This window comes from Sinocyclocheilus rhinocerous, unplaced genomic scaffold, assembly GCF_001515625.1.
Source record: "Sinocyclocheilus rhinocerous isolate Xijiao unplaced genomic scaffold, SAMN03320098_v1.1 scaffold548, whole genome shotgun sequence".
Taxonomy (NCBI): domain Eukaryota; kingdom Metazoa; phylum Chordata; class Actinopteri; order Cypriniformes; family Cyprinidae; genus Sinocyclocheilus; species Sinocyclocheilus rhinocerous.
The window spans coordinates 1589622-1615554 of NW_015664702.1; the positions used below are offsets into that span (position 1 = coordinate 1589622).

Below are 25933 nucleotides of genomic sequence, written 5' to 3' on the forward strand. Positions count from 1 at the left end.
ATTTCACTATACTCTAAAATGCACAGTTGCATTAAAGTATTTGGATGTTTCAGTCAGATGAAAAAATGTCAAAATGTCATTGCATTAGATAAACTAAACCAGGCAGCATTTATTTATTTTTTATTTTTTTCACAAGCAGCACACTTTTCAAGCAAAACATTTCTCAAGTTCAAGAATCAGACACTGTATTAACCCAGGATGACCCTACGGCACTTTCATTCATTTATTGCTGTTTCTTCAACTATGGGCACTTTTGGGCTTGTGGACTTTTAGAAAATTAAAACACACATCCACACTATAGTTTAGTATTTAATTTGTCTTTAACAATGTCAAATGTGCATTCATGCATCATGCATGTATTTTTCCCCCCTAAAAATTAAATTTCACAATGACACTTCCACCTCATCTCAAATTCTATTATTTAAAATGATTATATTATATTACATTACATTACATTACATTACATTACATTATATGATATTATATGTGACCCTGCACCACAAAACCAATCATAAGGGTCAAAATAGAACAATATTTGGCCGAGATGCAACTATTTGAAAATCTGGAATGATCAGGTCCAGGAATGATCTGGAAAGTCAAAATATTGAGAAAATCGCCTTTAAAGTTGTCCAAATGAAGCTCTTAGCAATGCATATTACTAATCAAAAATTACGTTTTGATATGTTTACAGTAGGAAATGTACAAACTATATTCATGGAACATGATCTATACTTAAAATCCTAATGATTTTTGGCATAAAAGAAAAAAAAATTTGACCCATATATTATATTATATTATATTATATTATAAAATATTATATTATATATAATTTCAAACACAACAAAATAAATAATTTTGTAATAATCCACGTCTTACTATGTCTAATTTCTTAGGTGTATTTCATGCATCCTACATATACACATGTTTGACATCATTATAGCTTGGAATTTGTAATAATAGCAATGCAACGTTCTGCTTATGTCATATTTGCCATGATTGTTATGTTTTTTTGTTGTTTTTTTCTCACATATTTAATCTCAAACATGTTTTTGACACCGATGTTTCCTTGGTAGCCAAGTACACTAACTTTTGATAAACTTTATCTGGAAAAAAAAATGGATCTGATGGAAATGACCCCACAAATGAGGGTCACAAAAATAAGTCATTCTACTCTATGTTTATCTCATTAGATTAGATCAGTTCAAATATATAATTGTTTTTTTATATATATATAATTTACGATGTGTCTGGGTAAAGGGTTAAAACAAAAAACTCTATACATAAATGGCATTTGAATAGTAGCAAAGGTAAATGATAAAAGCATATACATATCTCTTCTCATGTTCTTAAATATGTTTTTTTGTATTCAACAAAAGCATGTCAGAATGCTCTATTGATCGATGTCAGAAGCTGAAGAACATGTAAAAGTTGACTCTTGCCTCTCACGTGGGTGTTCTCACCTTACGTAATGTGAATAGAAAAGGTGTGGGCTGCTCGGGGTGTTTGCGCAACACTACCTGCAAACACATGACAGCAGATAAAAAATAATTTAAAAATCAGTGTGCTTTCCAACTCTATTCCACTCAGGTATAGGAGTGCAATGCACCTACTATTAAAGATTAAACAGATTACAGCTAATAATTAAATGCAGTGTGATCTCTATTATGGTTGGTTTCAGTTACATATAACAGTTTGAAGACAGGAACTTGCACATTATGACTCATGATGAGCTTTACATGATCTTGTCAGTCTCGCTGATGGGTTAGTCATGATGCGAAAAATGAGACTAACAAGAAAGGGAGAGAAAAAAAAAAAGTGTGTGGCTGGATGGATTTACTTCATACTCTCGCCAGATCAGACAAAACCTCCCTTTTTAAGTAAATATATATATTTTTAATCTTCAAAATGCTTTTAATTAAATTATTGTTTCATTTTGATATCAGTCAGTGTGCATATCTTTAATTCATATTAAGGTTAAAACATACAAAAAGGTTCAAACCTACCTTAAGTTAATATTAAATAGAAATACAATATTAATATTATTATTATTCATTTAATGTTTTACTTTATTTGCACGGGGGTGAGCAGAATGTCAAAGAGTGACATACTTTAAACATGTTAAATTTCAGATTATTATATATTTATCATACATAGAAGTTTTAACATGTCAACTTCATAATAGAGCCGGTTTTTAAACAAACGGCTGAACTGAAGTTCTCAGAACAATACTAGTTTTCATTAATGTCAGGTTGGGGCAAGTTGTCACACTTGTTTTAAATATATATTTTAAAAGTTTACATTTATACAATTATGGCATTTGTTATTCAAAGCAATGGTTTATACATGTATGTTGCTTGGCTTTATATGTAGGTATGTATCTGTCTATCTATCTATCTATCTATCTATCTATCTATCCTTTTATTCATTTATTTTCAATAATTTCTAAATAATCTTATTTAACTTAGTTTTATTTTACTTAATGACAGATTTCATTGTGACAGTTTACCCCAAATAGTCACAATGTGCCTCAATTGTTTAAATTACTGTATAAAATCCATATTTTAAACTAGATATGGTTTTAAACCAATGGCAACTTCTACCGTATAGTGTGACAACATACCCCACCATAGAGCAGCGTGTGTGCAGTTAACAGTATATTTTCCGTAAGCAATACTGTGTAGTCAAACCTTTAATGTGTGATTCAGAAATGCACGTTTAAATAAACCTCAGACACATTCCCTACAGTAAAGAGTGTGACAACTTCCCTCGGTTTTTCAGAAGGTAACCTAACATATCTAATGGCCGAGCAAGGTTAACACACCCGCAGAAGTCCTGCGCAAGGATGCGTTCCGGTCTCGTCTCTCTCCCTCTCCTCTCCATATGGAGTCACGATAGCCCCTTTGACTGTACGGAGGGAGGAGCTCTAGTCAAGTGAAGCTCCAGCACAAGCTCATTCACTGTGCAGATCGAGAGGTTGGAGAATCTGTGCCTCCTCCACACCTTCAGTAAGAAACCGCGGGGGTCAGGCGCTCTCCGAAGCGACGCGGACAGCTGAATGTTAATTGCGGACTTTTATTCTCGGCCACTGGACTAGCTGAACACTGAAACGTGGAGCCCAAGAAATGCGGGCGCAAACTATCTGAACATCGCGACTGGACACTAAATGAATAATAAAACAACCCACTGCGCGATGGAGGGCTGAGGGCAAGTTGGATCTGGACTTGTTCCGTGCGTCTTTTTGCGCGGTGGTCTCTTCCGTGCCAAGGAAGCCATTTGAGAAGTCCAGGCGTCCGGTTTGTGCTGCAAAACTGGGTGGTTTTGTTTGATCCACAAAGCACAGATAACTTGGCCAAGTGGAGCTACAAAGACTCCTGCGCTGCGTAATTTGGGTAAGAGTGGTTTACTAATGACACATCCAAAGTCAAAGCAGTGTGATTATTTTAGTGTTTAGTGTTTAGGGTGAATGCTAGGTGGTAGCCTGTATACAGCAGATGCGATGGATTTTGTATCATTAAACATTTGTTTTAGGATATACGGGTTGGCACGATGCCTAGACCGCAAAATGCACATCACTTGTTTCAGTTATTTTCTGCAGTTATTTTCTAATGCACCTCCTGTTACCATATATATATATATATTAATCCGAACGCATTGCAACAGTACAATAGACAGTGCTAATGTAACACTGATTCCTGTGATCTCAAGGACACCTTATAAGGTTGATTTCACTTATTCATTCCCTGCAAATTCAATCCATGTAAATGAAACTCAGGTGACTTCATTGTGATGTAGCCGTCTGCAGCACAGATGCTGGCCTTCAAAGTCACATTTACACACAGGCATAGACACACACTCACAAGTGCTCAGGCAGACATACCTATACACACAGAAGTCTTAATTTAATGTCTGGAGAGACAGAGTTTGCAGCACACTCTCTACAAGCCCACGAGAGATAGATGCACAGTCCACATTAAATCTGTTGTGATGTTTAGAGAGGTTTCAAACATAACATAAGATAACAATTGTTTAGTGAACATCTAAACTTTTGTTTTCTTTTAGTATATGCAACACATCATGCAAATGCACAGACAGATAGGATTAATGTGAATAATTAATGTGTCTGAACTTTTTTTATATTAAACATACATTTCGGTATCACGTTTAGCTTAACTGGCAGAGAGTGACGCTAGCGACATCAAGGTCTTGGGTTTGATTCCCAGGGAACATACAGTGCATACCTATTAAATGTAAATTAAAAGTGCATAAATGTATGTACAAGGCTGATATTGAATGCATTCTCCTTTAAAAGAACTGATTATGAATACAATTTCAACTTGATGATGACATAGATATTTGTATTTCTTTTTAAGGTCTATAGGAGACCACAGGTATTTAACATGAACAAATGCAATGCTTTTTCATATGCTAACATGTTCTTTTCTGACACACCTGCCAATTTGGATGTTTTATTGCAATTTTGATTGCACGGTATGTTTTGCATGTGTCAAATAACTCCAAACTGAAACAAATTTGTGATCTTAAACTGTTAAAAATAATAGTTTTCTTATGCATTAGAAAAGCCATTTATGTTAATAGTTCTTAAAATAACCTTTTTTTTTCTTAGTGTGAACTGTGAAGCATATTTCAATAATCTGAGGGTCCTTTTTTCCATTATAAATAACCTTTTGTGCAATAGAAATGTTCTATTGATGCTAAAGGTTCTTCATTTCAATAAGGAACCTTTATTTTTAAGAGTGTGGAAAACTCACTATAAGAGATGATTAAATCATCAATATTATCAGTCTAATGGCTTTTGACTATCTTAGAAGTACACAAAAAATGAGCAAAATGAGAGATTTTACATGTGCAATTGTAAAATCAACCAAACATGAGGGTAAAACTGTATACTTTTATTAATAGTGAAGGCTAAACCCACTATGACACTTCATATCGAGTGGGCGAGTTTATTAGCTTCACGGGACTGTGGGCCTTTTCTTTTGCCTATGTTCTTATATGTGGGTGTTGTGGCGTCTCCCTGGGGAGAGCACATCATTTCCTCCATAGTGCCACAGACACAATGAAGGGGCCATCTGCGCTAGCCCACTGATTTGCGCAGGGTAAAATGGAGCGTCACTGATTCACTCATCCCTTTGCCTCAAGCCCATATACACTCTTTCTCTTCATCACTCCATCCCTCATTCCCCTGCGCTGGATGTTAAGGTCCCCCAGTGGCATGCTGCGGATGCAACCTGCAACAATCTGTTGGAGGTTGCTTCCCTTTATTGAGAGCTGTGCGCTTACTTGCTCAACACGGACACAAACAACACTAGTGTGTCAAAACAAGCTAGGAATCCTGCATCGGATACTGGTACCTGGCTACATCTTATCCAACGTGCTCAATTTAATCAAGTTACCTTTATTTATATAGCACTTTATACAGGGTGTTTCAATGCAGCTTCACAGTAATAAACAAGAAAATAACGATCACTGATGCAAACGTGATCAAATATGAGACAGATTCTGCTAAGGCATCCCTACAGAAGACAGTAGTGTCGTCATTCTCAATTCAGATCAGTGTGGATTCAGGTGAACTGAATCAACACTGAATTGAATTGAGCTGAATAATGACACTGAACTGAATCAACACTTTGTGAAGTTCATCAATTAGGAAATAAGGTCAACTTAGCGATAAACAACTCTAAAGAATGCAATAGTGTTGTGATTCAGCTCAATATTGATTCAGTATCAGAAGACAATATTGTCAGCTCAGTTCAGTTCAATGCTGAGTCAGTTCATTCCGCTGATTCATTTGAACTGAATCAGTTCATTTTGTTGTTTCAGTAGAACTGAATCAACTCTGAACTGAATTGAGCTGAATAATGACACTGAACTGAATCCACACTGTGCAAAATTCATGAATTACGAAACAAGTTCAACTCAGCCATACGCAGTTCAACAGAAGACAGTACTGTCATTATTCAGCCTGAGTCAGTTCAATGTTGAATCATTTCAGTTCAGTAACTTTGTAAATTCATCAATTATGAAACAAGTTCAATTCAGCTGTATGCAGCTCTACAGAAGGCAATAATGCTGTTATTCAGCTTGAGTCAGTTGATTCAGTTTAGTTCAATAATAGTGTCGATACTGCAGAATTGGTCAATTATGAAATAAATTTAATTCAACTATAAAGCAGCCCTACAGAAGACATAGTGTTATTATTCAGCTCAATTCAGTTCAAGTTTGGTTCCCATCATGACAGCAGCAAGGAACGCAAACTCTGTCAGGTGACAGAAATGGAGGGGGAAAAAAATACAAAGCATTCAGACCACACTTTAATAAAACTACACTTGGTTAAAACTGTACCAAGTAATTTCATTGTAATGAGAACTAGATTTTTAGTGCTGCTCATCTGATCAAATGTTTTAAAGTGTTGAGGGTGGTTGCAGGGACCTTGCTTAGGTCGCTAAGTTCAGAGTGGTTTTTACTGCATTGCTCTGTGGTTGCTAAGGTGTTCTGAATGGTTGCTAGGTGGTTGCTTACTTGCCAAAGTTTAAAGAGCCCTTCTTCATATCTCTTGAAATGGCTCAGGTCCTTCCCTCAATGTCAGTCTGGGATTTTTTTTGCCAGTTTTATCGACCACCTGGTGAAAAGCATAAGTCTCATTGCTTCGAAAAAGTAACGGCATCCAACTTGACTCCTTCATGTTTGTAACTGGTGCTGGATGAATTATATGCCATATTTTAGTACTTAGAGTTTAAACAAACCCCTAACCCATGTATGAGCAATAGTAGTAATAATGCTTTCTATGCTACTAACAACTATTTTTTAACTTTGTTTGGAAGAAATGCATCTGTAGTATCAAAGGCTCTTTGCTTTTTTAAGACAGTGTCTGTTGATGAAAACGACACTGAGAAAATTAAATCATCGATCTTCTTTCCTTGCATTGAGATAATGGTTGCCCTTGTAAATACATGTGGGTCTCTAGAGGATTCACATTGTGCAGTTCAGATTTATTTGAGTCTGGATAACATTGAAATCCTTTTTTTTCTTGGCCAAATTGAGGAAAACACTGGAGGAAGGATCAACTGCAGATATACAGACTTATCAACGCTTCTATCTGTGCAAGATCTGTTTCACACATTGTTGCATTTAGAAATGTATCGCATGGCAATTCATTATGCAACACATTATTAGTATTGCCACAAGGGACGCTGTAATTTTGGTAACACTTTACATTAGGTTTTGTATCTTCGCCAGGTATATCTTGTAAAGGAGATTTTAAATCTCAATAAGACTTCCTGGTTAAATAAAGGTAAAATAAAAAATAAAATAAAATAAACATTAATTAACTATATTTGTTAACATGAACTAACCATGCACACTAATTCTACAGCATTTTTAAGCAGTTGTTAGTTAATTTCATGGATTTTTAAACTTAAACGTTATATTTGTTAAAAAAAATTTCAAAAATCATTGGATTATGTTTCACAATAAAATATTATTTCAATCTTTCTACTGTTCAATTAAATGTGTTTCTTTGTAATTGTGGAATGTATACATATTATAATTTAAATATTGCTTACTGTTAATGTTAGTTAATCTATTAATGCTAACAATAGAGACCTTATTGTAAAGCATTACTGCATTTTCTCTTTAGAAATAGCCTCTTTTTTTCTTTCAAGTAAACTAGTGTAATAGCAGAGCAAAAGTTTGAAGATAATCCTGCTAAGCAAGTTAGTTAAAGTCAATATGTTTATAGCTTCCAGAATAGCTACAGAATACTATCACACGTTTAATGGCACACAATGTGCAAAATAATCTTCTGACCTAAGAATAAATCTAGCTTTAAATGCAATAAAAGAAAAACGGTTGAAAAGCTGTTAAAAGTGATGATTATTTTATTAAATGATTACATCTCTGTAATATCTTCTGCATTTATCTCATTAGCCGCAGTCGTTTTCATAAGCTTCAGGCAAAACTGAATTCACAGAGCTGAACGATGTGAACACTCACATGATTCATCTAGAAATGCAGTGCTATATCATTTTAATGTCAACTCTGTGTCAGACCCACTGCTGTCATTTTTTCCACATCATTTGCTTTAGTGACCAAATAAATTATATAAAGTTTTGAACAAGCCACACATTTTCTTGAATGCATGTAATCTAACACCATTTTAGACAGACTGAGACTTTTTTTTTCTTGAGAAGATATGAATGGTGCTTGTTTATGCAATATGATAGTCTGGTCTGCTCTTCAGTATTGCTTGTTAAGTTGGCCAGACAAAATCATTCAATCACTTATCGTGCACTTGTCAATTAGAGTTTTTTTTTTTTTTTTACCACAATTTGATGTTTGATTTATGTCCATTACACAAATGGCATGAATTTTGCTCCAAATTGTAATACTTTTGGTCAAGGGTTTGTTGAATTCACTAACCCGAAGTATGAGCAACAGAGATGCTTGACTTGCTGTAGCATGTACCAATAAAATGGGATCACAGAAGCGTGGTCTATTAGAATAAACTGCAGTGAAGGGGAAAATCAAATGGAGAGCAGAAAAAGTGAGAACAACTTCCTGTTGTGATGTTGATTTGCAGGGAGAGGTGCATCTGTTACATGCAAGTGTTTGTTTCTGTGAGCATATCAGGTTATATCCGTTAGATCTAACTGCTAATTCCTGTGAAATAATTATAGCACATTTGTTTAGCAACACATTTGAAAGAAAGCACACTGCACTACTTCTGCTCCTGCCTATAAATTCATTCATATTATATATAGCAAATGATAAATGTGATGTCCAGTGATCCAGTGTCTAAGATAACTTGTTTTACCCAAATTCTAAGGCAACATTGCATGCATCCAAACTTGCATTGTGACCAACTTATTAAAAATCAAATCATAGGCACAGATTTTTAGCGCATTTCAAATCATAGGTGTGCTCACAAAACTAAGACAGTTTGCAAATGTAGGCTACAACATCATGATGCCTTCTAAGATAACACCCAAATTCTAAGGAAACATTGCATGCATTGCAGAGAAAATTAACCAATAATGCCATGCAACCAACTTGAGACAAAAGATGGCAGAAGTGAGAGAAATTACAATAATAAATACACCAAAATGGCAAACAACTCCAAAACATATTGATAAACACACACACACACACACATATATATATATATATATATAGTTGTGCTCATAAGTTTACATACCCCTTGCAGAATGTGCGCCAAGACCAAATACATTAACATTGTCATATCCATCACCACTCTAAAATCTTCCGAGAGTTGTCATGATTGAAATATATATATTAATTTATTTATTTTCAGTGCTGTGTCTATTTCAGGTAATAGACAACAAGACCACTCAGTAGGTTTTGAAACAGAGCCAAATTAATTTTATGCATATAAACTTTGACCCCAAGATCAAATGTTTCAGTTGTTTGGATCAAAATGATACATTCACCCTTTAAGGACAATGAAAACCCAAAATTAGTTCTTATGTCGTTACGTTGGGTGTGGATATTAAATGGTCTGGCACCTGAGTGTCCTGATTTTTAACATGCTTGTATAATGGAAGCTCACTAGACCTAAATTATTCTACCTGGAATGAGGTTGCAACCCTAACTGCATTGTCTTGTAAAAATGTCACATTTGTCATGTTCATACTCTGCGGACTGAATTGGTTTGACACCAGCTTCACAGAAGACATGAAAGATAAGACAATACTTGCAAAAGTCTAGGAAAATTAAAGTTGTACCTGTCCTTTAAATAGCATATGGTAAGCAGATTATGCAAATGGCTTTGTGGTTGTTTAAGCAATTTATTTGCTCCTGTGTGACAGGACCACAGCCATTGATTGCTATGCTTCATTGGTCAACCTTGTTCTGGTGGTGTTTCATTACTGATCAGATAAATAATGAATGACCAACCCTTAGAAATGTGTCCGAGACAGCTGCCATTCTCTCAACCCGATCAAGCAAGACAATGCCCGCTGTCGACAAACAATACTTCTCTGGGGACTGGAGCAAATATAATTTCCTTTTTAAAAAGGTTAGCATCATGAGATTCTACTAAAATGCAAATGAGCTCCAAATATAAAAAAAAAGGACCCAAAGACCTTTACTTTGCAATTTATAGTTAAGTTGTGTAGATTCTTTGTCTTTGGCAGCTGGTTAGAGAGATGCTTGTGTTGCTGTAGGCTTGGAAGCAATTGAAATTCAACGTTGCGGGGTAAACGGCACATATGGGGCCATACAAAAAAATGTATTGCCTCAAAACAAAAGACACTGAATTGTGATGCCAAGATAAGATAGTAGAAGCAAGAAGCACACACTATATTTCCTCTGTTATGGATATATGAAGCTCTCAGCCACAAACAAGTTCACTAGACTCATACAAAATAGCCTTGAGGGTTATTTTTCTTTGCTCTAATTTATTTGAACGTTTCACGGGACATATAACATCAAACAATGTCATCAAACATTCACCAATGTGCTGCTGCGATGGATTCTTCTTTTGGGAGTCTGCATTATTGTCTGATGTTCAGAGGAACTGGAAACTTAGCATATATATATATACATACATATGTGTGCATGATGTGGGGTGGATACATTATACATCTTTGGATGTCTTCCATTCTCTCTGGCATGTGCCACTTCAGTTGGAACAAAAGAGGGTTACACTTTATTTCGATAGTCCACTTTAGACATTCTACTAACTATAAGTAACTTTGTAACTACATGTCAACTACATGTCAACTAATTCTCATTAATTTGCAACTACATGTCTACTAACTCTCAGATTAGACTGTTAGGGTAGGTTTAGGGTTAGTAGAATGTTGACAAAGAAAGTGTTAGAAGATATTAAGCAGACAGTCTACTAATACTCTACTAACTGCTAGTTGACATGTAGTTGCAAAGTTACTTGCTGTTAATAGAATGTCTAAAGTGGACTATCGAAATAAAGTGTTACCCAAAAGAGTTACTGTGTTTGTACAGTGTGAAATAGGATTTTTCGCAGTCGTAAATAAAACAAAGAGTATGTTTTACAAGAAAATGTGATTTTATTCTTTATGTGAGAAAATGTGTTAATTGCTATTTCTTTGTAATAGCTCAATTATTTGTACTAATTGAAGTGAAAATACATTTCTACACCAATTGTATGTATTTATTTATTTATGTAGTTGTCATCTATTAAATTCAAAGTTTGTCACCTGTTTAAGAACATAAAAGAACAAGAAAAATCACAGATAAAATCTCTAAGATCTCAAGTGTTTCTCTTAGACAACATGGATGTGTGTAACATAAGATTTGTCCTATAATCATCTTGTTATTCCAACAAGAAATCAGAAACCTCAGAATTTAATTGAATTAAACAAAAGGACAATAATTATTGTGAAGAAGTCCCCAAAGAGATCTCTTTAATATCTCAGTTGTTTCTCCTTGACAGCATTGAGATTAAATGGAAAGCAAATGGAGATGTTTGACTGAGGTTTCCTGCTCTTTTGGATTTTTGTACTTTGAAAAAGAACCATAGTAATATTAGGATTGTGCTAAGGCTTGACAAGATGCCAAGTCTTAGATTTCAATATAAACTTAAACAAATAAATAGACCCGGAACAGACCAAATTATCTGGACAAGTCAACCTTGAAAAAAATAAAAAATAAATAAACAAACCATGTTCTCTCAAATGCTAGTAAAAGAAAAAAGGCTAAAGAAGAAATAGCTAAGAAATGGCAAATAACACATTAAATGTGAATTTTCAAGTAGAAAGACTAGAAAGTTGGTATTTTCTTGTAAAACATGCTCTAATACGTTATATTTACAACTTGAATTTTTTATAGTGTATCCACATTCATTTTACATATACATATTCCTTCTGTAGTCAACAATTGTGTCAATTGTTCTTATTTGCTACATGAAAGAGCTAATTAAATTGCAGACTGTGTTTTCTTGAGCAATCAGAGCATGCCATTATTGAGATTTTTTCTATAACTAGTGGATTTGAGATTATACGGTCTTTTTCCCAGTATAGAAGAAGCCTTAAGCAAACATCTCCATTTGTTCTACATTTAATCTCCTCACTGTCTAGCAGGAGAAACAACCGAGAGATCAAAAAGATCTCATTCGTGACTTGTCTTTTCTATGGGATAGCCAATACACTTTGGGTAACCATGCAAGAGAAAGACAGGAAAATTTGCTGTATCAGGACAGATGTTCCCATTCCACTCCAAGGATGCGTGGAGCGGGTTAGACAGGCAGGTTAGGCATAAACCTGAGGCATGAGAAGTCACGGGTCGAGCTCTATATGCGTATGTGTGTATATAGATAGATAGTTAAGTAGATGTATATTAGGCCCTGCTTAAATGCATGAGAGCGCAATATGTAGGCTTCAATGGCTTCTAATGGACCACACATTCTCTCCTCACTGTCAGCCACACACTGCTTGCTAAAAATAGGAATGGGACTGTGTTTTTTTTCTCTTCTTTGTCCTGTCATCTAGCATGACATGCAAAGCATTCATACTCTCCGCAGTTTTTGTAATCTTTTAATCTAATTTTATTTATGCCCCCGCCCCTTCCACTGCCGTTCTACCTGCATCCTCAAGAGAGATGACAAAAAACATCTTTGTTGTCTTCACACACCGTGTTTGCTCACAGCTGTCAGCGCACGCAGTCTGTAGGTGTCATGTGGCATGCCGGACCGTTCAATGTTTGATTTCATGTCAATACAACTGGGAAGCCTTTCATTCCTCGCAGATTCTTTGGGACTCTGGGGTGTTTTATGTTTCAGTTAATTTGCATGGAACTGTTTTATGTCGTTTTAAATGACATTATAACGAAGAATAGTGTGTGGTTATTTTCCTTCGGTGGAACTGTATGAGGAAGAGGTTGCTCCGGGGATTTATTTTTCCTTTAAATATCAACTTTGTCCTAGACGTGTCTCATAAAGTTCCTTTGAAGACAAAACAATACAAAATAAACCATCTTTGACATTTAGCATATAGAATATACAGATATAAAATGAATGTGAATAGCAGATCAGATCATTTGGTCTTGGAAGAATTTTCATAGAATGTTCATAGAAATGTCTTACTTTTGATTGCAGATTTTAGTATGATCTGAGCAAAACTGGATACAATGTGAGAAGTAAGATGGTCTTCATCATCATCTCCCTCAGATATTTCTCCTGAAATCCTGAAATCTCCCAAAATAAAAACTGACACAACAAAGTAGTCATATGAATCATATTAATTTAACAATTCTGATTCCTAACAGTTTCAGTAAAACATATTTTTGGACTTTTGAGGAAGAAATATTTTGCCAAATCATTAGATTTGCAAAATATGTGTTTTATTATTATTATTATTATTATTTATTTATTTATTTAGGAGGCATAAATGCAGTCCAATAATTCATTCCATTAATTCATTCATTCATTCATTCATTTTGTAATAAAAAAAAGATTTTTGAATTATTATTATTTTTTTTTATAAAATCCTACTGTCAAAACTTATAAGAAATCTGATGAAGCTGTATTTTTTGATTGCTCAAAAGAAAATATTCCATAGTGTTTTTCAGTGCCGCTGAATAGTGATGAGTGAAAGACGCAATGAAAATACCATGGTGCTGATTCGGCGCAAGAATGCATGCACATGAAACATTAACAGTAATTCTGTTCCAGTAAAAAAAAAAAAAAAAAATGATTCTGAATAAGAACCAGTTCTTGGTTTCAAACCTACAAATAAGACAAAGGCAATTGTTAAATGTTGAAGATAAACATTAATTTGGAAGATTATACTGAGATCACTGACTTGTGTATTGTTTATGGACAACTCATTTATGTTTCATTCAAATTAATTCTGAGATATAATTGTTTGCATAGTGAGATGATTATAGGACACATATCTTAAAGCACACTCATCCAGATGTTTGAGGTAACAAGGTCAGGAAAATCATTCTAATTATGCAAAGAAAAATCTCACAGGATGTCTGCTGCTGAGGACTGACGTAAAGTAAATTGTGCACCATTCAGAATGTCGTGGTAAAATATAGGCTATGCATGCATACAAATGCTTTGCCTTTATTGTGAAAAAAAAAAAAGTTTGGTTGCTTGATCTACAAATTGTGAGACATAAGACTGTTTCTTGATTAGAATGTAATTATCCCAGTAATTTGAGATACTTAATTATTTCCCTAAGTATGTAATGTGATATAATCATCACTATTATCATCATCATCAATGACGCAACCAAATTATTCATTTAGGAATATTACAGTGTTAGTTGCTGTATAAAATGTTCTAGTGTTCCACTCAATGCTTGTATGCAATCATAAAATGCAATACGTTAGGAACTTGTAAATATCTGTATTTAAGCACAGATTTTTTTTTCAAATCATAGCCTGCTTATTTCATTCGATTCAGCACTGTGAACTTGCAATAATTCCCATAATTCAGTGTTATTTTATGAGTTTGCTTACTGCACACAATAATTACCTTTCCTTCTCTCCCCCTGTGTTGTCTTTTTAGATACAAGGAAGGAAACAAAATGCTGGCCAGGATCATTTTTGTTTGCTCCTTCTTTGCTGCTGCTAGTTTTGGAGATACTGAGCCTAAGGCATTGTACGGTGGAGCTTGCAAATCTTTGTGCACCTGTGAAGAGAAAGATGGACACTTGTACATGAACTGTGAAGACAGAAACATAAGCAAAATCTCAGACATGAAGGTACCATCAGATATGCCTTTGCATTTAAACCTGTATAAAAATGACTTAGTGGAGTTACTTGCAGAGGATATGGATGCTTTCAAGAACGCCGTCACCTTACATCTTGGTGCAAACAGCATACAGGAGCTTGAACCTGGCGTGTTCAGTGCGCTGGGATCCCTAAGAAAGCTGCACATAAACAGCAATTTCCTGGTCATGCTGAAGGAGGACACATTTCACGGCTTGGTAAATTTGGAATACCTTCAGGCTGACACCAACTTCATCCGGGTCGTGGAGCCTGGGGCCTTCAGCAAGCTTGTCCGTCTTAAAGTTCTGATCCTCAATGACAACTCCATCGAGTTCCTTCCAAGCAACATTTTCCGCTTTGTGCCTCTGACACATTTGGATCTGCGTGGGAACAAGCTGCAGACACTGCCGTACGTGGGTTTCCTGGAGCATATTGGTCGTATAATGGAGCTCCTGTTGGAGGACAACAACTGGATGTGCAATTGTGAAATCTTGCATTTGAAGGTCTGGATCGAGAACATGCGGGCGCAGTCGTCTATCGGCGAGGTGGTTTGCAACAGGCCTGAGGATCTTAGGGGCATTTCTTTGGCCAGGGTCAAAAGGGATTTACTTTGCCCCTCCCATGCCGACATCAATCTCGAAGAGCCATCAAAGTCTCTAGACATGGTTGTCACCCCATCCACCAAGGTTGTTCAGATACCGAATGTCAACGATGGCACAAAAGTACCCACACCTGCAAACGGCCTAGGGACATTTTGCGTGCCAGTGTGCTCTTGTCCTCCCCAAAGCATGGGTTTCTTAATGCACTGTGAGGACCGAGGCATTCAAAGGATATCTGATATAGGCATTCTTGAACAAAGCCCAACCAAGCTGTTTTTGACAGGAAATATGATACAGCGACTTTTCAAGTACGACTTTGTGACGTACGACAGTCTGGAACTGCTCAATTTGGCAAACAACCAAATAGACTACATTGACAATGAAACCTTTCTGAGTTTGAGCAATTTGAAAAAGCTGTACCTGAATGGAAACAGGATAGAGAAAATCTCAGCAACAATGTTTCTTGGCCTTCACAATTTGGAATACTTGTACTTGGAGCATAATGTCATCAAAGACATTGAGGCCGGATCGTTCAACCCTTTGACAAATCTAAAGCTCCTGTTCCTAAACAACAATCTACTCAACACTCTCCCTGCGCAGATATTTCGTAATGTGCCCTTGGTGAGATTGAACCTAAGGAAAAATGTCTTTATGCACTTACCGGTGAGTAATGTGTTGGACCAGCTCAATTATTTGGAGCAAATTTATCTTGAGGACAATCCTTGGGACTGCACTTGTGATTTGGTCAGCCTCAAACAGTGGGTGGAAAAGCTAAGCAAGGACACCGTGATGGGTACCATCTTATGCCACACTCCTCAAAAACTGTCTACTGCTGAGGTTAGAAACCTGAAGCATGATGTTCTCTGTCCTGGCTTGGTCACCTATAAGTCCTTACCTGGAGACACCAAGGATGCTATTGTAGCCACGGCTGCGCCAGGGGTCAGCACCAGCGGCTTCTTCCGGTCTCTGACAGAAGCAGTGCCACTATCAGTGCTCATCCTCTGCCTTCTCATCCTCTTTCTGACCTTCATTTTCTGCGCTGCAGGGATCATTGTGTTTGTGCTACACCGTCGGCGGAGACAGGCCAAGAAGAAACAAGCCGAGGAGCAACCTCGCGAGAGCAGTCCCATCCACCTGCACTACAGCATGTACGGCCAGAAGACCACCCACCACGTAACTGAAAGGCAAGGACCCGGCATGTACGATGAACCTTCCCGTAGCCCCATTGTTCAGGTCTGCAGAAACCCTAGTTACTGCTCTCATCACAAACAATACGAGTTGGACGAGTACGACAGTGAGAAACCTAAGCATATCTGCCATAGCATCCTCGACAAGGAGAGCGACTCCCTCCTTACGGGACCCAACGTGAAGTTCAGGGCCGTCACCGACTACCCTGCTGAGTTTGTGTGTTTGGGAGATGCCAGCTCCTTGTACAAGAACATCTTAGAGAGAGAACGGGAGCTCCAACAGCTCAGCCTCAGCGAATATCTCAGGAAAAACATATCACAGTTACAACCAGCGGTGGACATGCAAGTCCCCAACCACCACAAGGAGCTTAAACTAATGGAGACTCTTGTTTATACAAGGCCACGGAAGGTCATGGTGGAACAGACTAAAAACGAGTACTTTGAACTCAAAGCCAACTTACATGCAGAACCAGACTATTTAGAAGTCTTAGAGCATCAAACGACTTTCAACTGAGATAAGTACACTGTATACTTTGATTTGACAAATGATACTCCAAGTGCCTTGACAGTTCATTCTGAGTTCTGATTTAGCTCGAGAGATATAATAAAACAACGTCAGAGTAGAGGCAATTCTCACGATACGATCATTTGATGTGGACACAATGTCTAATTTCATGTGGACCTTTGACGTTAGCATTGCAGATGATGGATTATGCATTCTAACAAAATTCCAGCCACACTGAAAGAGTCACAAACAGTTGTCTTTGGACAAGATTGGCTTTGATACCAGAACATTTGTTGTGCATTGTGCTTAATGCATTCTCTTTATGTTTGGTAGGTAAGACTAGCATAGAGTAACTTCACCTTTCTATCTGTGTATCTCTTATTATGTACGTGACAGATCTTCAAGCACTGTTTATCTGTAGCAATGGAAGAAATCGTGTTTTCTTTATTTCTTTTCTGTCATACAGAACATTTATGGTTAGTTAAATGATTCCCTGATTTGCTAAGTTTTGAATTAAACATTCCCAACACAGTTTTTGTTCATTAAATATGAAACAATGGTTGTATGTGGATTGCAAGATGACTGAAAATTGCATTTATTAATAAATAAGGCGTCATCAAGAGCGAGTAGCTTGCCAAACGGCTATTGTTTTGACCCTGAGGTCAGACTTTATGAGTGGGCTCATTTATCGTGCCTGAAATTGGCCTCTCACCTGGAATTCTCAACACGCCTGGAGAGTTTGTTCAGAAATCATGTCACACAGACCCACTTGCTCATTACCTCCACTGCTTCTGATATGGACAAAAACTCTGCTGGGCACCCTTGGAGAAAATGAAAAGAAAAGAATTGCACTACTTAAAATACCATTTAAAGGTGGTTGATGACAATCACATTGTTAGGCCGCACAGTCTATGCCATTTTCCCCATAGGAAAACCAAGTAGTGTAGCTTCTGGTTTGTATAATAGTGTTGTTTAAAGTTCCTTTTGAAAACACAAATCATATCCGACTATTTTCTTTCAGCATGACAATTATGCAGGGTGTTTTGTCTTCATTATCTGGCTGGAGAAGAAAAGAAAATATATATCTATATATGTATAGAGAAAATATGCACACACATTATTGTGTTAAGCCTTGAAATGTTTTACTGTATGGAAGAGCACCATAGCTTTATTTTGTACAAGTGTGGATGATAGTTATTTATTCTGTATATTTGTACATAATTTAACATTTATATATGTTTGTGTGCCTTTAATGTGGTACCAATTAAGCTGTAAATAAAAATAAATAAATGAATAGAGTGTATTGCAATAATATGGCAAGTAACACGAATAGCACGAGTAAATAAATAAATGAAATAAGGAGGAAAGAAATGGACAAAAATAGAAGAATCATATTATTTCAGTGGTTTTCAACTGGTGGGTGACATTGTGAAAAAAGAGTTGATAGCATCTCACACAGCAGGGAAAAACAATGTTAAATGGAAGTAATAAAATTAAGCAATTCAATCATACAAAATTAGGAGGATAGCCAAAGAGTTTAACATTTAAAAGATATGCCAAATCAACCTCTACAGTATTCTGGTCTGTCACTTGATAGAAGCTAGTAAAATTAGACAAATGTCAACATGGAGAGACCGCTTGACATGTCCTCAAACCAAGAACAATTATAAGATCAAGACTGCATTAAATATGGGTTACACTTTAACAAAACCAGTCAATAACCATCTATGATTTATACGTTTCTGGTTTGTGAACTAACAGTAATAACGGCAGCTTCTCTGAGAATAAACATATAAAAAAAAACATGTTTTAAAACATGTTCAGTTGTGAAAATGTATGACATTTCAAAGATAGCATTGAGATGATTACATCTCTAATACCACTAAAGCCGTAAATCGCACCCAAAAATCCCATAAAAGTCACTCATGTCAGTTTGTGAACTTGACAGCTTGCCATAGCCAAACATAATTCTGTCAGACCCTCGTTTCTCGAAAATAACCTTTTTTGAGCGCGCAAGCAGCGTGCGCCATTCAATTGCTCCTTAGAATGCTGAAGGCTTCTTTTCATCCACTCCACACTTTCATCTTCCCTTTCTCCTCGCTTAAGTGGCTTTCCAATATTTTTCCATTAACCATCAGATAGAATCATTCACATCAACCTGAGTAATTTCCGGCCTCCCTTGAGAAAAGGAAGTCACCTGGGCAGGAAAGGCTTAGAGCATTAAAACAAAATGGATGGTTGCAAAAGGGCGGCCAATGACTTTTGACAAGTCGCTCGTTGCAACTTCCAGTAAAGTGCAAAACAGTGTTCACTTTCAAGAATGGTTTTCTTTATTTTCAAGAATGCAAATTATCATGGTGTGAATATTTTAGCAAGGAAACAAACAAAGGCAGAGACTCTTTCACATTGCTGGAAATTAGTATTGTATACTGCCACTTACACTTGATAGATTCGACTGCAGGTTGTTTTTTTGTTTTTTCTTTGCAAGGCGCTGAGAGCTTGGTATCTACCATCTATTCTTTATTATGCCCTCTAAATACCAGTTTTAGGCCAAGTCCTCTGCGCTTCAGTGCACATACCTAATTTTTTTTAATCCTGAACTCTGCAGAGGATGTGCAAAAATGGATGTAATGAACCGACACAGGTCATTTATGTTGATGATATTCTAAGGGACAATATTGCTCTATTGAAAGACAGTGGGGTTTTCACAACCTTTCAACATTTTGCACATTTCAAATCCTGTGAACTCTCAACGGCTTTAAAATGTATTTTCTTACCTACAAGTTATACTGTATTATATTTCACAGCAGAGCCATTCAAACATGGTGTATATAAGACGTTCACGTTATGTCAAATTGTCTGAGACTGTGACTTAACGGTTCTCCGTATAAGCACAGGAGGGAATGTAAATATCTGAGAAAACTAAACGGCCTCCGTTAGAGTCAGATGCTACTAGTGCGCTTTCTATGTAATTCGCTACACAGACATAGCAATCGCTCCTTCTCTGGGGAGATCTTGAGTAATGAACTCAGCATGTCTGCCCTCACGATCTATAGATGAATCGCTGCTGTTGTATGTTGCCAACAAATCCATGTAACCTCTAATGCACATCAATGCATCTTTGATAGCACAAATCTAAACTGAAACATGCTTCAAATTATTGGTAGTGGCAGGTCTGTTTCAGCACAAAGTCTAGCTCATAATGTACTTTCAGACCTGCAGTTTAAACATACCAATGTCTGGACCATTGAGTGCTGCAATAAACGTATATATATAAACAGTGTCTATATCCATTCTGCTCAAATACACAAATGAATAGGCATAAAATTAAGCATAGCATTTCTAAAGATATTCCAGGTATAGTTGAAGAGAATTCCTTCTGTTTGACCTTTCAAATATACATTCAAGGACTGAATACATATTTAAAGGTTGCATATTTCAATCCACAAACAAAATAGCCCTTAAAAACTTGCATTTCACATTTTTTCCCCAATACATATTACAATATTAAAGTGCAGATTATATAACATGAATGTATAACTAAAGCAAAATATGGCAAAAATACATTTATGCTGTGCATCTTCAAATAAATAACAATAATACAAATATAAATATGTATTTTTTTTTTTTTTTTTTTTTTTTAATGCTGATCAATTATACAAAAATATAATATAGAAAAATAATAATGCTTTTTTTTAAGTTATTTAAAATTAAGTAATTAAATAAAAATCTATATAATATTCTGCAAATATGTCAACAAGTATGTGCATGTTTTGCTGTATGCATCTTCAAATAAATAAATAAATAATTATAAATACATTTTGCATAAAGATATTAAAATGATTATAATACAATATAATGCCTTTTAACTGTTCTGTAAAATGACTAAAGTACCAAAAGGACATGGAAGCAAATAAATAAATAAATAAATGCATTTTTAATGTTGATATTGATATAAATTATTTTAATAAAATATAGTATTTTTAAAGGTGCTGTAAAATTACTGAAGTCCTAAATGAACATGGAGTCAAATTAATGGACATTTAAAACATGCATTACTTAATATTGGTCTAACATGAATTAAGCATTGATAAAACATTCATTATGTGTAACTGTCTGTTTTTAAGAGTCCAGATTATGCTAGTTATAATTTCAGTTCAATTACTAAAACATGAAACGGCATACCAGTGCTTCACATGTAGTTTGACTGAATTAGCAATCCCACAGAAGGCTAGTTTGCTTGTAGCAATACAGAGTGTAGTGACCCATCTAACTGTAGCCCACATTTGACTCCCTCAATGATAACACTTGTCAATCAAATATCTGTCTGGAGATGCTTGGTGGATCAAGTCATCAAACATTTTATTTCTTGCCAACACATCGCTCTCAATAACTGCATTCAGAGGTTGAGTCACGCGATGCCATGTTGCTACTGGTTCTGTGCATACTTTGTGATCATATGAGAATCAAGGCATCTTTTGGCAGAAACTGTCGTACGCGGCTGTGCTGTGGTGTAAAAAACAAGCCTTGAAGTCTGTTTTCCATCCCATTGGTGATAAATTGGCGTCCAATGAGTTCATCTCCTGAGGCGAATCTACAAAAAGCGAACAGAAAGAAGAAGAAAAAAAGAACAAAACAACTGTTTCTTGCAACTTGGTGGATCTTCTGTCAGATGTCTGTAGGACTTTGTTGTTTAGAAATACACTACTTATTACTCATGGCTAATTTGCTGGCTGTTTTTAGTCACTGACAAAGTGACAAACTAGTTTGACGGCGTAAGGGGCAAGTCATCACAAATGCCTGCTCTCATATTCCTTCCTGTCAGTCGCAACAGAGTCGCTTTGGGCAACCCCTCAAGTGCCTGACAGATTTCTCACCAGATCTTCTCCTCGATCTGCCCGAGCCAAATGAGAGACTCTTTGCTCCCAAATGCCGTAGTCCTTACTCTTGACCTTTCCAGACAGGAGTTTGTCAAGTGACATCTGCTAATGGGCGACTACTGAAAACCTGAACACGTCGAGCAACCTTTCCATCAAAATGGCTGTCCTTAAATGTTGTCCTGCTTTTCAGAAGACCGACTTACCTCATGTCTTCTTCAGAATGCTATTAAACAGTGCTGGTAGACTACTTACAAACTGTGGTCTGCTGGTGATTACAAATTACATGACAGTAACGTCAACCTATTAGATTACACATTTCAGTTCATCTAATCGGAGTACCTTTTGATTACTTTTAGATTACTTTTGACCTGACTCATTATCACATTGATTTAAACAGGATTATTTTGTACCGTATTGATATAAAAACACAAAGAGAAAGAAAATCTATTCCATCCCTTGTTACCAAATACAGAAACTGAATTAAGAATTACACAATGTTATTAATAAAAAAAAGTAATTGTGATCTGATTATGAACATCTTAAAATACAATTACAGTTACTTCGTTTCTGGAATCTGATTACATAATCCCAGCGTGATCTCATGCTAAGTCGTATGTATTTTACGTAAAATGTGGTTCTATAAAACGTACATTTACTTACGTTTTTATAGGCACTAATACGTACAATACTGACGTATTTTCAGCATCTAAACATACAAATACTTACGAATTTTCAGCATTTAATCTGACGTATTGACGACAGCTAAAAATGAATCATTATGATTCGAATATTGAAATTGCGGCATTAATTTTATTATTATTGTTGTTTTAGTTGTCATACCAATGACCTTGTTTTCAATTTGTTTACTCGTTAATATGAAATTATAACATTTCATTCTGTTCTGTGATTTCTGCTGCTGGCTCGTTTCAAAGAATAGGCCTACATAATGTTCACTTTATATTATGACAGTCATAACAAGACTTCACTTTAAACCCTTAAAATAAATAACATTTCAGCAATCGTTTAACCTTTACTTGTCATGTAATGTTTACTTTGTTTAGCATGGGCCACAAAAGGCGTTTTCTCCGACATGCTGTGAGTGACAAATTAATAGAACTATAAAATACACCAAAAAACGCAACATAATTCTAAAATGAAACAATTTTATCTGTGCGCTGTAATCAAAATCTTCCGAATCCATACGACTGCGAGGAACAGACCCAAATCCAAGCCTTTATTCGGCGATCTTCATCTCCATCCCGAGCAGTGAGTCCAGTGACCGTAAACAGCAAAGAGCGCGTCAGTCAGCCAATCTTTTCAAATTCAAATGTTGCCGCTTCAAACGACAGGTTTTACGGCAGGATAACCGAATGCTCATTGGCTCTCGCCTGCATTCATCACAGATTGCGACATGCCATGTTTCTGGTGAGGTGTGTTTGAATGATGCGCGCGTGCCTTCACAAGTTCACGGTGGATCGGGAAAATAATCTGGATAATATTTTCAGCGATTAACAACTTAAATTCTGCTCTGGATCACACAAACTTACTGTATTCCACCAGAGAGGACTGCGGCTGCAAAGCATCGTCATTTGGATTACTTTTGTTAGGCCTACATGCTTTTGACATTTTTGCAATACATAAATTATTGTAATTGAATTTATCTGTCTGTCATATTTTTCTTATACTGTATAGGAATAGTTATGTTTAGGTTTAGAGGTAGGAGTGGGACTATAAAACTATTTTTAATGCTATTGTTACTAAAATGGTTATTTTGTGCTTGTAAATGTTACGTATTAATACCTACGTATAAACAATGAGACCAGGCTGGTAATCCAGATCACTACCCAGCGCTGCTAATAAATCACAGAATACAGCATAATAACCTTATTAACCTTTTTGCAATATTAGCATGTGGTACAAGCTAATTTGAAAGAAATGCATGACTTCATGTTTTCCTATTAGAAATATATAATTTCATGTTTTTAGTATGAACATGTTCAAACACGGGACATGCTGCTTTGCAAATGCTATGCAATCTTGTTATTGTTATTTACTATGTGTGTGTGATTAAAATGAAGCTGAAATAGAACAAAATATTAAATGCAAAACTTAAACTAAAATTAGAAATGTTGCCTTTGACACTAACTGAAATAAGTTGAAGTGCTAAAATTACTCAAACTGAAATGAAATTCCATTACATCTATTTCTATATAGAAATACAATAAAAATGCCAAAAGCACATAACACTACACAAACTAAAATGTAATTAAATAGTAATAAATATATTAATATGCATGCAGAATGGTGTCTAGTATCATTTGTTTGTATTATTTATTATATGGTTGCTAAGGATTTTAGAATGTTGCACATAGCAACATAGCAACTATGTGTGACATTCTAAAATCTATGTTGCTGTATGTGATTGATATAGTATTCGGTGATGTTTGTTGGTGGTTGCTAGGATGTTGATGTATGTTTGCTAAGGTCTTAAACAAGTTACTATGTAAATACTATGGTGTTGCTAGGGTATTATGGGTGTTGCTACATTTTTAGTCATGTTGCTACAGTATGTGCATACTATATGGTATTCTATGTGGTTTCTAATTTATTCTCGTGGTTATTTGGATGTTCTTGTGGTTTCTAGGGTGTTGCTATGTATTTTCTGTAGTATTGTGGGTGTTGCTATATGGTTGCTACTTTTTTTTAGAATATTGCTATGTGATAGATAATATATTCTGTGCAGTGTCTAAATGGTTGCTAGGGTGTCTAACACAATACTAATCACATGCACATTTTGCGTCGTCTGAATCCTGACTTCTAACTACATCATCTCCTCTCTCACACTGTTAGATACATTAGTATTCAAGGTCATCAGTAACTAACAGATTGTATCTCATTCCCCTGAGACAGTTGATGAGTTCCCGCTCTAGATGTGCCGTCTTATGAATGTAATTGATGCAGTCCTCTTTCAGGGAGCATGTGTTAACATTAGCTTGACATGTTACCTGTCCCTCACACTTCTAGTTTGCCGTGAAGAGACAAAGGTATGGCATGCATGTATGTATGTTCATTTAAGAATTCAGAGCCCACCTCGACCCATGAACCATTTCTGCCCAATGCCTTTTGCTACATAGTATGTTGACAGATGATGAGAACTGTCCTTGCCAATGAATCACAAATGCGAATAGTGCTTTCCCATGCAAAACTGGTTGCCATGATGTTTGGCCGGTTGCCTGATTGTTGCTATGTGGTTGCAAGAGTGTCCTGGGTGGTTGCTAGGGTGTTCTGTGATTTAGATTTATATTAAATGATTCCATTCAAATGGTCTTTATTGGTTAAAATAAATAATGAAAATGTATGCCTAATTCATGGAATTATAAAAATAATATTATAATGTATACAAAAATATTAAGAATTTGTAATGTTTGTTTTTAATAAATATTATAGATAATATATATATATATATATATATATATATATATACACACTATATATATATAAACTTGGAATCGCAAGTTATAAAGTCAGATTTGTGGGATAAAATTACAACTTTGAGAAATAAAGTCATAACTGAAAGATTTAAACTCCTAGTTGTGAGTTATAAAGTAAAAATTACGAGATATAAACTCACAATTGCGAGGAAAAAGTCAGAATTGTGAGTTATAATGAGAGGAGAAAGAAAAAAAAGAGACTATTTTCTGAGGAGAAATAGAAAAAAGACTATTTTCTTACAACTGTGAGTTTACATTCTTACAATTCTGATTTATAACTAATATATAAATATAAACTCGCAATTCTGACTTTGTTTTCCCTCAGAATTTATATCTTGAAATTCTGACTTTATAACACAAAATTATGAGTTTATATCTTGCAATTTTGAGAATTGGTTTTTTTATGTTTTAAATTGTAAAAATGTTAAATATCAATAAATATTTAATTAAACACCAGCAACAACATTCCACTGAGAACCTTCCAAGCTGTAATATCGTCCAAATGTAATAAATGTAACAAATGGCGATGTTCAGT

At 35.7% G+C, this 25933-nt stretch overlaps 1 protein-coding gene across 1 annotated transcript; it reads left to right on the forward strand.

Moving 5' to 3' along the window:
- Positions 1-2923: 2923 nt before the first annotated feature.
- LOC107730399 (SLIT and NTRK-like protein 6) lies at positions 2924-17617 on the forward strand. The gene is made up of 2 exons (XM_016541241.1): positions 2924-3389; positions 14534-17617. Exon 2 carries the CDS (start codon positions 14553-14555, stop codon positions 17034-17036), a length of 2484 nt encoding a protein of 827 aa, XP_016396727.1. The 5' UTR covers positions 2924-3389; positions 14534-14552; the 3' UTR covers positions 17037-17617.
- Positions 17618-25933: the final 8316 nt, after the last annotated feature.

What these genes read in the sequence shown, in the direction of transcription:
- LOC107730399 (XM_016541241.1), top strand. Translation starts at nt 14,553, where the DNA reads ATGCTGGCCAGGATCATTTTTGTTTGCTCCTTCTTTGCTGCTGCTAGT.